General features: G+C 35.2%; 1 protein-coding gene across 1 annotated transcript in view; it reads left to right on the top strand.

Moving 5' to 3' along the window:
* TMEM47 (transmembrane protein 47) overlaps positions 1–14,940 on the top strand; it is a 29,454-nt gene extending 14,514 nt beyond the window's left edge. The window contains exons 2-3 of the mRNA XM_027962802.2: positions 1,132–1,272; positions 11,582–14,940. Of these exons, the coding sequence (XP_027818603.1) occupies positions 1,132–1,272; positions 11,582–11,760 (320 nt within the window). The 3' untranslated portion in view covers positions 11,761–14,940. The remainder of the gene's footprint in view (positions 1–1,131; positions 1,273–11,581) is intronic.
* The last annotated feature ends 2,978 nt before the right edge of the window (positions 14,941–17,918 follow it).

Below are 17,918 nucleotides of genomic sequence, written 5' to 3'. Positions count from 1 at the left end.
TGAGTGGTGCTTTTATATATTCACTCTACTTAGAGAACATTCTACCCTTGTAAAATGGAAAATGGGCCAGTTTTCTGTCATACTTATTCTAAATCTCTATTTTATAAGAAGTGACAAATACATTTCAGCGAGGTCTATGTTTCATTCAGGGCATGGTAGACTCTTAAGTATCTGTGTACAGAGGCCTGTATGTAGTAAGTGGTCAGTATATGCTTATTGTTAATATGTATGAATGAAGAAAGGAGCCAGGGAGCCGTTTAGAGTCCATTCTGGCACCTTGGGAATACTGATTTTCAGAAACCATCCCTACGGTGGTAAATATAACGGTAAGATTAGAATGAAAGGAAATAGAGGAGGAAAAAACAAACAACAAATCTTCCTGATGCTAATTTGCTGGGGGAGTTGTTTTCATGAGGGGGGAGAGAAAGGCAAATAAAAAGTTGGGAGGTGGGGGTTTAGTGCAAAGGAAGGATCTCTAAAAGAACAGCAAAAAAAAAAAAAAAAAAAGTACTACAACCACTGCAACAACATGGATGAGAATCAGAGACATAAAAGCCAGACACAAAATAAATATCATGGAGCTAAAAGCCAGACATAAAAGAGTTGATAGCATTTACATAAAGTTTAAGAACAATCAAATTGAATACACAAATAATGTTGGTTTGTCGCCCAGGTGGGAGGGTGATTATTGACTGTGGAGGGGCACAAAAGAACCTTCTGGGTGGTAGAAATGTTTTATGTCTTAATCTGGATGGTGTTTACATGAGTGTATACATGAAATTCATCAAGTTCCCTACTTTCTGTACTTAATGATTTGTTCACGTTATAGCTCAATAGAAAATTTAATAATAATGAAAATAGGTTGTAGAAGGGGCATCACATTTAGTCTGAATCCTTAATAGAATCCTTGGAAGAAAAGCATGGCAAACCCATGGTCTAAAAACTGCTTAGCTTAACATAGGAGACTTCTGAATAAGGACATTTATAGTAATTTTTGTTGCAAAACATTTCAAATCCCAAAGGATGTTTAGTATGCAGTAAAATCGCATCTATTTAGCTGTAGCAAGGTGACTGCTGCTGAGCATAGTTTACTGCTTTAAAAAAGCAATGCTTTTCTTTTTTTCTTTGCAGACTGGCAGATTGCTACTCTGGCTTTACTCTTGGGTGGTGCTGCCATCATTCTCATTGCATTCCTGGTGGGTTTGATTTCCATCTGCGTGGGATCTCGAAGGCGCTTCTATAGACCTGTTGCTGTCATGCTTTTTGCAGCAGGTAAATATATTCATTACTTTCAAACCAGTATTAAAGTTTCATGAACCTTTCTACCATCTTCCCCTCTCATGAAGAAGCAATATGTGGTTGCTATATTTACCTACAGGTTGAGAGGCATTTGTTATATTTTACGGTAAATTGGCTAAAGCTTATCATAGTGTCAGTTTTCAGCGTATTAAAGCATTTCACATAACACAGTGGCAATTTCTAAAATTCGAACTAAAACGTGAATAAATAGTGTCTCTTGCTAGGGCTCTTGCTTTAGGAATTGCAGCAGGTGTATTTACCAATAGTCTTTCTTCACATCTAATATTTTTTGCTTCCTTTTACTGCCCCCATTGATGATCTTAAGGCAGTGTTATCTTTTTTTCCTGACATAAAGCTGCAAAAGAGAAATCCAATATGTGTCCCCTTAAAGGTACACATCTGTTCTGAAATAAACACAGTTATACTGAAAAATCATGATGTATAACATGAACCATCAGGCAATTCAGTTGTGTGAGGTCAATGGCATATTCATTTAGCAACCATCTTTCTATGAAGCACAGCTTGGATCAACCCAGGTAAAATGAAAGTTTTACTAAAAGTCAGGGGGCTGTTTAGAAAAGGGGCTTATAAGGCTAAAAGCCCAGCACATTATTTGATATGGGTTTAATTTTCATTTATAAGAATCTCCTTAAATATTCTTAAAAATGACTCCAGCTGAAATATTCTTGTGGTACCTTCAATTTACCCTATCAGTCATAGCTTATTTGAAGACTGCAAAATAAGCCTCTGTGACTCTCAATAATGAAGACACTGACAGAACCATCTAGCCTGTTAGATGGATTTTTTAAAGCTGTTTAAAGATGGGAATAGCTGAAATTTCTCAGGATTTGAAGGGTCATTGGATCTAAAAGTATAAAATCAGAAGTGTTCTGCTGCCCCCTGCTGTTTGTGTTCATCTTCTTATACCCATGAGGACTTGTCAAAATGCAAAGGTCTTAAAAAACAAACCTCCACAGGACTGAAAGAATGTAGAAAAAGATCTAGTTAAAATCTCTTAAGTGACTTGCTCAAAATCACATAGTAGTTACTGGTGGACCTGGGGCTAGGAAGCTACTGAATCTTAAACTGGTGATTCACTGTTTATTTGGTGCCTGTTATGGACTGTTCATTGTATTGTGGCACCTATAAAACTGGCTAAATAGCATGGCAGATACTGTCTAATAGAGTAGAAAACACTATTACAAAAAATATTTTTGAATTCTTAGGCAGATACCACGATATCATTATTTTGTTGATCTCATGTGTAATAAAGTTCTCTATTGTGAACATCATGAAGATTCTCCTAAAGATTCTACCACTCTTCTCCACTTTATTTCCAGTTCATGGATTTACCAAGACTCTTTTCCTATTATTAGAATGAAATAAAGTAGATATTTTAATTGTAGTATAAGTTTATCTTTGTAGCTAGGATTTATTAACATAGTGATAAGAGAGTTGATCATAATAGAATTATTTGATAAATTGTTCTGAAATGATATGATTCTTTAAAATGAATTATGTTTTGAACAGTTTTAGAATACTCATATGTTTCTGATTTATGAAGATTTTAGAGGCATGGTAGGCATTCTCTTGTAAATATCCAGTATTATTGTATTACTTAGTTACCATCCCATTTAGCCTTTAACTTACCCCATAATGGCATATGCAGAAACTATAAAGAAGTCTGTTATTTAACATACCTATTATAAACATTCTTACAGAAATAGCTAGAAGTTCCAATTTTTTCCTCAGAAGTTCTATATTTTTTTCCACTTATAGCAAAATTTATGAAAATGTGAAAGTTAAGTACTGGTTGTAGCAGAAAACATTGTAAATGAACATAAGTTAAAGGTAATGGATTTGGTCAAAAGTTTTTGCTTTAGCTTTCGCTGCCACAAATATTAGTAAATTGTAAAATAGTAAGACAAAGTCCTACAGCAGTATTCAGATGTTATTCTACCTGCTGAGACCTAAAATGATCATTATAGTGCTACATTTTGAAAATGTACACGTGCTGAAATTTAATTTTACTCATTCTCTTTTGAGACTGTGCTTATAGAAGCTTTCTTTGAAATACCCATTAGTTTAGTGCTCGCTTTGCATATAAGCAAGGTAAAACTTACTGTTTATTTGAAACATGTAATGGAAAGGTTTATCTCTCCCATCTGCAAAAGCTATGAGAGTTGCCTGTAGCTGATTTCTGGAAAAGATATTTATTACACATAATAATGCATTTATGATTTGGGTGTTAAGATTAACAAAGTTGGAAAATCTGCCTATTTGAAACAATACTGGCTAAAATCACAGTTGTTTATCTTGCTTGCTTCTTATGAAACATACTTAACTCTAGTGGTTGGCTTGTCTCACCAGTTCAGTGATTCTTTGTAAACGTGTATTTGGGGCTATTTTCCCTTTTTACTCATTGTGGTCTGCTTGAAAATGGTTTGTGTTTCTCTGCTTTTCTCACAACGTTTTCTTCTGCAAATAATATTGAGCCTTATCTTGGTATTCACACACATAGGGAATGATATTTACCTCAACAAAGAAGTAATTCTTTTTTTTTTTTGCTTCTGCTAAGACATGCAGTACATAAATCAAAACAGACATAGCACTACCACTTGGAAACATCTCTACACAGAACTGTATCATGAATTCAGTACCATGCAGTGCCTGGTACTCTGGGGCACTCAGTAAATAGTTGAATGAATGATGGAAAAAATCATTGAGATGTGTGGCTTATAATCTGATAGGAAAAGACAGGCATGAAAACAACTAGCTAACTATAAATCAGTTTTTCTTAATCCATTGCTCTCTTGGGAATTTATGAAGCAGCAAGATTCTTGTGACCACAGATTTAAGACCAAGACAGCGCAGAAAAGTAATAGTTTGGAAATTATTTTTCATATATTCATTTTTCATTCATTTAACAAATATATGATGGGTGCCTATAGTATGCAACTACACTATCCTGGCCTTAGATAATATACTTTTAAAGGTTTTTACTAAAGCTGGTGATTAAGTCTTATAAACACAGGGAAACAAATTGTAAAGGTTTTTGATCTTCTTTTTCTCTGAGGTCCTTGGTTTAGGGTGGGCTTGCACCTGCTTGAATAATGGCTAGAAGAGCTAAGAGCTAGTCATTGCTGCAGCCCATCTGAATCATCTGTGTTCTACAACTCTTCCACTTTTTGGTCCTACAAATTTAGAGTTCAGAATAATATATTATTTATAATAATAATGTTGATAATGATAATAATTAACTGGGCACCTACCTGCTAGACCCATGGCACATTCCTGTCTCTGCTACAACAGTCTTACTGCTGCTGCTGCTGCTAAGTCGCTTCAGTCGTGTCCGACCAGGCTCCCCCGTCCCTGGGATTCTCCAGGCAAGAACACAGGAGTGGGTTGCCATTTCCTTCTCCAATGCGTGAAAGTGAAGTCGCTCAGTCGTGTCCGACTTTTCGCGACCCCATGGACTGCAGCCTATCAGGCTCCTCCGCCCATGGGATTTTCCAGGCAAGAGTACTGGAGTGGGGTGCCATTGCCTTCTCCCATAACAGTCTTAAGATTAGGTATTTATTTTCTCCATATTATCAGTGGAAAAGCAGGATCAGAAGGGTTAAGTAATTCTCTGGAGTTGTCCAAATAATAAGTCACAGAGCCAGGGTTTCAATTCAGGGTATCACTCTGACTTGAGAGCCCAAGTGAAGTTTCACAAGTCATCTGTTTTGGGGTATGTGTAACACGTAGAAAAACAAGAGCTGAATCAGCCTTGAATTTTTCAATTCAGCTGTCAACTGTGTACTGTGGTTGGAGTCCATCTTATAACTCAAGTTATTCCATCTTCTTGGGAGCAATACCTGAAGGACAGCAGCAACTGTTATAAAGTGTTCTAAAGATCACAGACTAATCAGTACAGCATGACTGAAGCCTGGTACATCATGAAAACTGTGCGCATGTCCAGTACAGTTGACTTATAGCATGTTTATTTTTTGTGTAATTGACAGTGACAGATAATGCATGGTGAGATTCTGATACCTGACTTCTAGTTCTCACTAAAAACTTAGTGAAATTATAAGGGTTGCCTTTTTCTGGCCCCCTTTTTATTGTCTGGTTTTGTGAATCTTTTAGGCCCTGCCCCATGGGAGTTAGAATGTGTTTCCTTCCCCGTACCCCACGCACCCCCTGCCCATGGCCTTTAAGACAAGTTGCAGAAAATTGGGAGTCGTTCATAATCCAGATTTTAAATAACAGAATCCCCACTAACTGTATTGTTAAGGATGTTTCCTTTTTTTGATGCAGAAAAGCCTCCTGTAAATGATTGCTTATGCAGGATGGGGATTTTTTGGGGGGGTGGATCCTGCACCTGCTTTCCATCTCTGACTAAAGGCTTGTGTTTTGCAGCCCTTCATGCTATCCTATCAGGAGCAGTGAGATGGCTGGAGGTATCTCAAGTCTAGATTTTGACAGACAAATCAGTGTCCAGCTTATATTTCAAACTAAAAAGGAGTTCTTCCATTCACAGATCTTTATCCATATCAAACTACCCTTTTGTTAGAACAATTTACAGTATCACCACCAATAATTCATTTTATATGTACTGCTTACCTTGAAGTAGTAACAGATTAAATTAAAAGGGAAGGAAATTGATAGCGTCTTGTTAACCTTTCCTATGTAAATGCTTTTTATTTTTCAAATGATTGTTTCCCTTATGCAAATTTGATAGAAGACTTGGCTGGATAGTCCAATCCATTCTGCATTTAAATTATGTTCTAAATATGTAGCTTTTTTTTTTAATACACCACAATTACTGCCTTAGTTGAGAGAATATCTCTTCCTCAAGTGGAACATCTTAATTCCCAAATTTGAATCTCCCTCTAATTTGTTTTATTTTTCTGTTTACTTAAAACTGTTTATGTGAGTCCTTCCTTTCCCTTTCCTAGAATCCAGTTACTCAGTTTTTCTTTTATAGTCTTTCTTTCCCTGACGTTTCCCACTGACATTACCTAATCATCACTTTGCATAGGTATCCATGCCCAGACTCACCTCCTAGGGGCCTGTTCTTCTCCAGTTTCCTCCCCATTTAGTCTGTCTTGCACAGAAACACATGAGGTATAATTCTGAAATACAAATCTGGTCTTATCATTTGCTCTTTTGCACTTGACATGAGTCAAGTGCAAGTACTTAATCTGGGAGGTAAAAGAGCAGATATGAAAAATGAGACAGGGAAGAGAAGGCAGCCAATAAACAGTACATTATCAAACCAGGTGTCACTGTAAGCACATGGAGCTTCATCTTCCTGGAAAAATTCTGGAAACCAGTGCAGAACATGCCCTTCAGAGTTACCTCACTGGAAGGACTAGGGAATTGGAGTATTTATAAACCAAATTTTGATAGTCATTGGTAAGGGGTGTTGATGATGATGATGGGGCAACAGTAGTGTTAATTTCCCAGAACACTGTGTCTGCCCCACAGTCAGACAAAGTAGCTTTAGTGGCCTGAGGAAAAGTTGGGCAAAGAAGTGTAGGTGCTGACAGTTAGAAGTCAGGCTGACATGTAGCAGAATGATGAGAATGAGAGTATATGGATAGGGTACCAACAGCATCTATAGTTCAAATAACCTCTGAGATGTCTTCCTATAGAAACCAGTCATTATTTTTTATGACACACTAAGCCTTTTATAGTCTAAACCAAACACCTCCATGTGACTGTACCCTTCATTCTATCCATGTGAATTTTCTATAGGCACACCCTCTTGTATCTAAGCTTTATGGCAAGCTGTCTTTTCTTCCTAGAGGTCTTTTCATCTTTCTCTTCAAGAACAAGTTCAAATAGTGCTTCATCTCTGAAGTCCTCCCTTCTTTCTCCAGGCAGAAGTGGTACTTGGAGTATCATTAGAGCTCAATAAACGTGATGAATGGATTATAAGTGAACATGCCTCTACTACTACTGTTGAACGCATTTGTTTTTATCTGTGTGTCTGTATCCACAATAGGGTATGAAATATCAAAGGACATGGGCCATGTCTTATCTGTCTTATCCCTTTCACCTAGAATACAGTGGGCATCCAATAAATATTTGTTGAAATATTGAAATATCCCCATGTTAGAGAACATTGACTATTTCAATATTGAGTGTTTTGAATAGTGCAGTATAGAAAACATTGAAAAAATCCCCTTAAAGAAAACTAGAAATAACATAAGAACCTCTGAGTTCTTGTCTTGTTTCTGTCTGCACAATTTCATGGCTGGTAGTTTTGTTGCTTTTCCAAAAAGTAGGGTGAGGGGATAAAATGAACCTCAAATTCCCTTCAAATTCTAAAATGCTACACAACTTTACTTTATGCCTCTGAGATAGAGCAGAGAAAATACCACGACCAGCATCTGTTATGTTTCATTGGTTGGTGGTAGAGTATGGTGGCATTTTCTTGAGTTCTGGACTCTAGACTTATTTGTTTTTTCCTTTGTAGCTCACCAAAAGTCAAGGAGACATTTTAACCTGCATCTGTATATTGTATTAAATGAAGAAAATCATTTACAAATGCAGGCTTATATTTTTTCTCAATTTTGCATTACACACATTTTTCTCAGTGATTCCAAAGAGAGTAAAAATAATTAAGAAGCATAAAGCATTTTAGGGTCACTTTCATCTGGCAAACAACACAATAAAATTCTGTCTCTAAGAAAGCTGCTCAGAAGAGTGGAGGAGGCCAGTGAAGCATAATGGAGTTGTATTTTTATTTTTCCCACTAGAGGGAAACTATATCTTTGTATTATACCATGGAGGCCAAATATTTGCTAAATAAAACACATTGAAATGAATATTAAAAGCAGGCTAGGTAAACATCTCACTCCACGGACTGACTGATTGACAAAGAAGCAGTATAATCGTTTTAAAATATAATTCAGACCAGTTATTACTTCTCTGCTCACACTCCTCTTGGAGCTGCTCATCACATTTAGAACAAAATCCAGACCCCTGACCATGGTTCACAAGACCGCTCCTGAATGGCCTTCTGGCTGTCTTTTCCATCTCATCTCATGCTGTTCCCTTCCTTGCCCTCTGTACTGCTGTACTATATCTGCAGCATCCTTACTGATATTCCACTATACATAATGTTCTCCTTCATTTGTTAACTGCCTGTGCCCTCTACCCAGGATCACTCACCTCCTACTGTATTGACCTGCACCCCTCACTTCATTCAGGTCTGTATTCTAATGACTCCTTCCCAGAGAGGCCTTCTTCAGGTCTCATCAAAAGTGCAGCCTGCAGCTCTCTGTGTTGTGTTCTTGGTTTCTTGTATCATCACGTCTGTTAGCAATACCTGCCATATTTTGTATTTCTTTTACTAATAATGGACTGCCTAACCATGAGGGTAGCAACTTGTGTTACCAGTGCCTTAAACTGCATCACTTTAGAAACATTCATGTATTTGTTGAATGAGTAAATGAATTTTACTATCCCTAATTCACGTTCATATTTCAATCATATCCTGGCAGGATCAGTCATGATTTGATTAGTGACCAGAGTATAGAAACCAAAGGAGAAAAATGCTTTTTTTTTTCTTTTTAACTTAGTAATTTTGAAATATTTTTGCCTGTATTTCACAGTTGATACTAATTGACTTCTTGTTAATTTTAAGACATTTAAAACATGCAAGCACCCTTTCCCTCACAAAGGCAGAGACCTAGCTGAATGTTTTAAAATTAATACACATTTAGCACTTACTGGCTGGAAATAGAAGTGTAGATTATATAATATGCTGTTAGTTGTTCTAACAATGACAAAACTTTTTCTGAGATTTTTAAACTATAAACAAAGTGTGATTTCTATTTTGAATGTTGAGATATTCTCCTTTTATATGGACCTATTTATCTATCCACCCTCAGTAGTAAGGACTTCCCAGGTGGTTCAGTGGTAAAGAATCTGCCTGCCAAGCAGGAGACACAGGTTCAATCCCTGGGTCAGGATCAAATTAAATATTAAATATGTAGTAAATTTAGTATATTTACTCATTTAGTAAATGAGTAAAATTCATTTACTCATTCAACAAATACTCATTCAACAAATGAGTAAAATTCATTTACTCAAATTCAACAAATTTACAAATATGTAGTAAATTTAGTATATTTACTCATTTAGTAAATGAGTAAAATTCATTTACTCATTCAAAAAATGTTTCTAAAGTGATACAATTTAAGGCATTGGTAACACAAGTTGCTACCCTCGTGGTTAGGCAGTCCATTATTAGTAAAGAAGTACAAAATATGGCAGGTGTTGCTAAGAGATGTGATAATACGAGAAAGCAAGAACACAAGAAGGAAGGAAATGGCAACCTGCTCCAGTATTCTTGCCTGGAAAATGCTATGGACAGAAGAGCCTGGTGGGTTCCAGTCCATGGAGTTGCAAAGAGTTGGACATAACTTACTGACTAAATGGCAAACAGCTCAGTAGTAATGTGGAAATATGGTAGGCCAGTGCTGGCCCACAGGAGTGTTGAGCTACATAGCAAAAATGTTTGGAATTCTTGTATCTGGTTTCAGAAAGGTCTCGTCACTCCAAGTCTGAACCTTATCAAAAGTAATGATTTTGAGGAATCATGCCCTCATGAGTCTTCTGTATTTCATCAGTTTTATGCCAGAGACAGATGACTGTTATGTAGACTTTCTAGGAACATTAATCACATTGGTAATAATGATATTTTACAGGTACTGCGAATAGATGAGAGTAGATTTTATAGCACAAAATTCCAGTTTAATTAGACATGCTATCCATCCTGCTGCTCTTTTTTTAAAAAATGCAATAAACTGATTCATTTTTTACTTTTTCAAAGTTTATTCTTGCCTCCTACACATTATTCACATTTTTGTTGTTGCATTTTGGAATTTATGGTATTTTTAAGATGAGTTAAATAAGAATCATTTTAACCCAGAATTTATATCATATATTAGGGATGGGCAAACTTTTTTTTATAAAGGGCCAGATAGTAAATACTTCTGGCTTTGTGGGCCACATGGTTTCTGTTGCATCCATTCAACTCTGCCATGGTAGTACGGACAGTACATAAATGAATGCGCCTGTGTTCCAGTACAGTTTTTTCAAAAATAAATAGCAGACCAGATTTGGTAGTTTGCCAACCCATGTCACATACTACTGTATCTCAGAGTTTTCAGGGAGAAGGTTGTCTCTTTCTTGAGAGTGGGAGCCATCATATAGTAGAGATGCATCTATAAGGCAGATGCATCCCGTAAATTCTTGTTAAATTGATTGAAATAAAAGAGAAATTATGTAGCAGTTGTAATGTTACATATAATAGAAGGTTATGATTTTGAATGGAGGATATCATCTCTTGTGTAATCCAGCATCTCTCATATAAATATTTTACTAAGTATGACTCATCACATTTCCCTGTTAGCCCTGACTCAGAACTAAGATTTAACTAAGAAGTAAGAACTAAGTTTTGTGTCCTATTGTGATAGACATCATTAGCTTAGGTTTTCTAGTCTGATTATGTTCCGTGCCTTCAGAGACTTTATTCTTTTTTGAAAATAAGTGAGGTATAAACATATAAATGTCATCTGTTATATCTAATAGGGTATGTTATGAGTCGGTGTGGCTTCTTGACAAAGATGACTTTTGAACCCATTTTAAGAGATGAGAGGTATAAACTAGATGAGAAGAAAAGAATAAAAATAGTAATATAAGTAAGGACATCAAGGTAGGATTTTCTCGCGTGTTGGGCTGAGTTAGATGATATTGAGAAGTGACAACAAAAGTACATCTTGAATCACAAGTATACCGGTTTAATCAGTACAAATGAATTCAGAGTCCCCAATTTCTCAAGAGTATAAATAAATAACAAAGGTTTTTAGCTGGTATTCGGGGTCACTATTCTTGGGAAGCTATTTACAAGTTTTATATTGTAAAACAGTTTACCTAAACTAGTACTACTTGCCATAATAGTGATAATTATATGTGTTTGTAAACTGAGAATCACTACTTTGTATGTTCATATAAATTAGTATATTACACTATTTCATCAAATGCTATTATAGTAATTTGCTAATTATTAATAGAGTAATCCTTACTGTACTGTGAAGTAGTATTAAACAGAAAAAGTTGTCAGTATTTTAAAGAATACCATCTAGAATAAACAATGCTTCAAATTTTTTGACTTTTTTATTTGCTTAAAGTGTAATTCTCATACATATGTATATTTGTATATCATTTTATTTCTTGTAAATAACATTTTCCTAATTTTGATTTGTTTTTCTTCTTTCAGTTGTTTTACAGGTTTGCAGCCTGGTTCTTTACCCAATCAAGTTCATTGAAACTGTGAGCTTGAAAATTTACCATGAGTTCAACTGGGGTTATGGCCTGGCCTGGGGTGCAACTATATTTTCATTTGGGGGTGCCATCCTTTATTGCCTGAACCCTAAGAACTACGAAGACTATTACTAGAACCAATAGTCTCAAATTAAAAAAAAAAAATCAACCATCCAACAAAAGGATTACGTCTGCATTTTTTCTAATTCATCATTTTCTAAAACACTTGCGGAGCATCAAACAGTTTGCTCAGTTGATTTAATATCTTTTGCCTTTTGGCTGTCAACATCATAACCAGCTTTTACATCCATTTTAGGGACCTGCACAAATTAAGAGAGCTGATTAGACATAGGCAAATGCTGCAAACTTCCAATATATTCATGTCACTTTTCTTGACAAGTGAAGGGTCTATATGACAGCAACCATTGTGAGAAACTAGTTGGAATGAGAAATGCCTGAATCTCCTATTGCCTGCAGGGGAACAGCTGGCATAAACAACATTTAGAAGTTCCTTTGCGCTGACAAGGATTCCACTGTTAGAGTCCTTATCGCCTGCTTATCCCATCCAATGACTACATTGGTTATTTGCTTGAGTGAACTCTTGAAAAGTAAACTTCCCTTCAGCATCTAATGGGGGTTCTGAATGTAACTGGGTTAATAATACATATTCCACCTACGTTTTAATGGGAGGTTATGCTTTGGCAATAAGCATCTTGCTGGGAAGGGAGTCAAGATTTGGAGACATGTGCATTTCATTATGTGGTTAGAAATTGTGCCTCAGCCATATCTAGAATGAGGAGAAATTGAGAATCTTTATTTTCCCTGGGGCAACTAGAAAGAAATATGCATGATTGCTTTTATCCTAAGTACCCTTTAAATCACTTACCAAACATTACAGCAAACAATTGTGCATATGTAACAAGCTTAAGTATTTTTATAGAAGGTGAGCCATTAGTATAAATGGTAATAAGTTGTTCCCTAACCCTACACCTGCATTTGCCTATTGCACATAAAATTAATATTTGCTCTAGTGAAGTGATTTGAACACTAACCTTGTACACGTTGTTAAGAGGCTTAGATCGGTATTCACACTTATTTACTGTACAAAAGTGCATATAAAAGCTTTTGCTCTATGTTCTCATTGGAAAGTGTTAAATAGAATTGTATAAGAAGAAAAATCGAAATGGTGTTAATCTGAAAATTAATGATTCTTTTGTAAGCACTGTAGTTCAAAAGAGTGTAGCAATTAGGATGATCATTTTGTTTAAAAGTCATTAAAATAGAAGGCTTCTTTTTTTCCAAGTATTTTAAATGTCTTCATTAAAAAAAGGAATAGTGATAGATTTATATAATTGTCAGTAGAGGAGTAGAATTCATCTGGTTTTCATCTGGTTATCACCTGGTCCTCTGACGTTAACTAATGGGCTAACTGATTTGTGCACACAATTAAGATGGATTTATGGTAAGGGAATCATTTATTGATTGTTCAAATGGAAGGAAATAATAATAGGGAATAAGTTTGCAGCGAATCTTACACTGCAAACTTGTGTTAATCCTATTTAATATACAAATTTGGATAGTTTAATTATAAACATATTTTTATAGCAAATATACAGTTCTAATATAAAAGTTATAAATAATTATTTTTGTTAACAAGGACACTATTTGGCCCTCTTGCAGAAAGAAGCATTGGATAAACCATTTTAAAAATACCTATGTTCTGTTGTATTGCAAAATCCATTAAGAACAGGACTACATCAATAGTGTTTAATAATTTGCTTTACCTCCCAAAGCAGAGTTCTGCTTTCAGCTTGTCTTAAGAACTGTTGCCAAAAACAACAGGAAAAAATCCACTATTTTATTATTCAAATGCTTAAAATAAAACCTCTTATCTTGTGACTTTTCTATGGAATCATGAAGTAAATTTGAAGAACCGGGCGTATTCTTATTTTAGCAATGACAGACAAAACTAATTAAATGCATTCTAGAGAGAAACCTTTATAAAAGTATATAATCCTGTATAGAATCATAAGAAACTATGAGTGGACATTTTCCAGAAAGATATTACTATTATAGAATCTTTTGAAGCAATTTTCTTGAGAAATAGTAAAATCTGGGCCAGACTGTCTTGTAGTTAATTGCATATTATCAGAGCAGCATGGGAAATACGATATTTATTGGATAGGGATTCCAACTACTAAACACTCTCTGTTGTGAGAGAATCTTTTTATTCCTGAATAATGGAAGAACAGTACTTTGGTGCTGACATCAATGAGGCACTTTTCTTAGTCCTAGTAGAGGATGCAGTGTGCTGTTAGACCAGTATCACCTCTCGAGTCTTGATCAAGTTTTCATTCTCTGTCCATTTGAAAAAGCTGGAAGTGACAGAATATGGTATAGCTAAGGCACACATATTTGCAGTTTAATGAAAAGTAGATTTCTTATATTACTTTTTCCCCCTTTCCAGTGAAGAGCCCTTTGCTGTATTTCTACCATTACTAATAGTTGAAAGTGTTTCATTAATAACAAGTTCAGTACAACATGAAAGTTATCATGGCTCATTTGAAATACTGTTTTGTCTATCAGAATAAACACAAGTGAATTTTTCACCCACAGTAACATTATGTCTTTGCAGCTTTAGGTTTGTTTATTGTTTTCTTACTAGCCAAACTATTAACTCTAATCCCATTGTCTGTCAGGGGGAGAGAGACACACACACCTGCATATAGCATAAAATACTCAGCAGGGCTAGTTATTTGGATTTCTTGCACAGCAATTTAGCTTTTTGTAAGTTCAACATGTAAATTTTAAAGACATAAATATAGAGAGACCTATGTGTTTGAAATATAAATGATATATATGGATTAGCATGTAACTGTATATTATTAAACATGCAATGAGCTGACTGGTAAGTGACGTCTAATTGTATGGCTAGCAATGTAATTTATTCAGACTGTATTTTTGTACAGAGCAGCACACACTAACCTATGCCTCTGTGTCCTCTTTAATGCCTAAAACTGTGCCTAGAAATTTCGTCTGTCTTAAAAATAAAATATACTCCATGCTGTTTATGCTATTAGTTTCTCTACTGCTGTTCTATATTTATTATTTTAAAATATATGACATGTTTACTACTTAAATATGAATTCATGGTATTCTGGTTATTTTTTTTAACAGTCCTTTGGGGAGATCCTGTTTTTCAATCCAGTGGTTTTTGAGTTTGCAGTTTCACGATCAGTTCTTCATTTCATGATTTTTGTAGCTGACATGAAATTATCTATGTGGAAAAAATAAAAATAAAAGTGGCTTCCCTGATGTGGTTTGACTTTGTGTCTTTTCTACTGTGTGGACTCTCTTTAACAGGTTTCTAAATTATATGTCTTCACTTCATTTTCTCTTGTAAAATATATGTTATTTAGAAAACATAGCTTGATATGACATATTCATTTTGTATAAAAATTTTTTAAAACTTTTTTTGTTTCAAATTATCTCCCCAAATCCTTTCTGTCCTCTGCAGCTGAGTTATGTGAGCAATAAAATAAAGGATATTAAATGTCTTTTTAAAAACTTTCATTTTAAAAGGCGCAGAGAGGAGATAGAATATAGGTTATCCTTTTTCCTACTCTTATCACACAATTAGAGGAGTAGTGAAGGATTCGATCCTCTGTTTTGGTTTTTGTTCAGTTTTCAATAGTTGCAGTGTACATTAAAGAAGACTTTCCTGCATTATTTCTGTTTTTTAATTAGACACTTAAAATTTTCAATGTGTGTATGTGAAGAAGTTCATAAATTGTAAGTCCAAATTTCCTATCACCCTTTGTGCTAAATAAATTGTGAGCATACTTGGAAAGGAATTTATATTAGAGCAAAAAATTTACTTGTATGATTGTCAGAAAATGTTCTCGAAGATAGAAATAGAACCATATATAATTGAGCAAACTTTCTGTATTGATAAAATCAGTTTAAATAAAAATACATATTTCTGTCATGAAGATATATATCCTTTTATGTCTCATATGAACCCTCAAGACAGGTTCACAGTATATTTTTCTGCTGAAAAATTATAAATCATTAGTAGATCTATGAGATATTTAATATCAGATGTACAAAAGTATGCATGTTTAAGTTATATTGGGTTGGCCAAAAAGTTTGTTCAAATATTTCTGTAAGATGTTATAAAAAACCTGAACGAACTATTTGGCCAATCCAAATAAATTCTAACACTTTCACAAATTTTCTACCATTGTAGAAATTTTCCTTTTCAATGACAATGACCTTATTCTACTTTGATGGAGTAACATCATTCATTTGATGTATTATATTTTCAGTATAAAGTACTTTCATTTTCATACAGAATTCTCATGTACAAAACACCTTTACAAACATGTCTAGCCTGGTAATTATCCATGACCCAGTTTCTATGAATTTGGAAGGCATGGAGACATAACCTCACTAGGATTTGACAAGGGAAAATTCACTGCCTTCAGAGATGTCATTGTGAACATGAAATAGGAGAACAGTTTTAATTTGCTTTGCCATAATGGCCATATAGTCAATTTGTGGTTTCTTTTATTGTCAGGCCCATGCTTTGTCAACAAAATGTTCATTTTGGTAGCTTTTTAAGTCATTTTGGTTAGAAAATGAACTGATTGTGAAATTATTTTGTATTCTGTAGAATAATCCACTGAATACCTGGATTCTTAATTTATTGATCAAATTTTCATGTTATGACCTTCTGTTAATAGCTTTTTAGAAGTGCAGTCTTAAATGAGATAAGATTAAAGGAGCAAATAAAAATGAAAATTAAACTCATAGTATTTTCACAGGAAGCACTAATTTATTTGAATAATTTAACTTGAATGACTTCTGTGTCAAGTATTGGGGACACAATGTCATAGATACTTAATGTCAAAGTTAAAATTAGACCAAGTAACAAAACTCCATGTAATGAACGCCAGCAATTTTTCTGATTAAATGCAGGTTTGCAGACTGTTCAGGAAGTCCTCACATTTTTAACAACTACTAGATGTTGCTATGAGCAGAGGATCCACACATCCATACTTGGAAAATCTGTTTTCAAAGAGTTACCATCTAGGTGACTCACATTGATATTCCAGCCATAAGTCTAATGGTTCCAAAGTGTAACCAAGAGAACAGGAGCTGAACTGTTCAAGTGGGAAGGATAATATGTGGTGTTTCAAAGCCAAGATTAACAGCACACAAAGAATGGTGTTCTTTGTAAAACTAAAACTGTGTTGAGTGGTTCACCAGAGAAACTCAGTTTTGGCAAGCAATTATTTTCAAGTTGAATGACTTCATAGAAATAGTGGTTATAAAAGAAGCTTGGAACAAGTACTGGAAAATGTCATCAAACCAGCAAAAACCTTGAACGGTTCAGTTTCTGCATGTGACATGAATCAATGAAGAAAATAGTATCTACACTATATATGTATAGTATATATATACTATATATATAGTATCAGTTCAGTTCAGTCACTCAGTCGTGTCCGATTCTATGCGACCCCATGAATTGCAGCATGCCAGGCCTCCCTGTTCATCACCAACTCCCGGAGTTTACCCAAACTCATGTCCATTGAGTCGGTGATACCATCCAACCATCTCATCCTCTGTCATCCCCTTCTCCTCCTGCCCTCAATCTTTCCCAGCATCAGGGTCTTTTCAAATGAGTCAGCTGTTTGCATCAGGTGGCCAAAGTATTGGAGTTTCAGCTTCAGCATCAGTCCTTCCAATGAACACTCAGGACTGATCTCCTTTAGGATGGATTAGTTGGATCTTCTTGCAGTCCAAGGGACTCTCAAGAGTCTTTTCCAATATCGCAGTTCAAAAGCATCAATTCTTTGGTGCTCAGCTTTCTTCACAGTCCAACTCGCATCCATACATGACCACAGGAAAAACCGTAGCCTTGACTAGACGGACCTTTTTTGGCTAAGTAATGTCTCTGTTTTTGAATATGCTATCTAGGTTGGTCATAACTTTGCTTCCAAGGAGTAAGCGTCTTTTAATTTCATGGCTGCAATCACCATCTACAGTGATTTTGGAGGCCAGAAAAATGAAGTCACCCACTGTTTCCACTGTTTCCCCATCTATTTCCCATGAAGTGATGGGACCAGATGCCATGATCTTCGTTTTCTGAATGTTGAGCTTTAAGCCCACTTTTTCACTCTCCTCTTTCATCAAGAGGCTTTTTAGTTCCTCTTCACTTTCTGCCATAAGGGTGGTGTCATCTGCATATCTGAGGTTATTGATATTTCTCCCAGAAATCTTGATTCCAG

This window comes from Ovis aries, chromosome X, assembly GCF_016772045.2.
Source record: "Ovis aries strain OAR_USU_Benz2616 breed Rambouillet chromosome X, ARS-UI_Ramb_v3.0, whole genome shotgun sequence".
Classification (NCBI taxonomy): Eukaryota; Metazoa; Chordata; class Mammalia; order Artiodactyla; family Bovidae; genus Ovis; species Ovis aries.
This window is presented reverse-complemented; position numbering and strand designations above follow the sequence as displayed.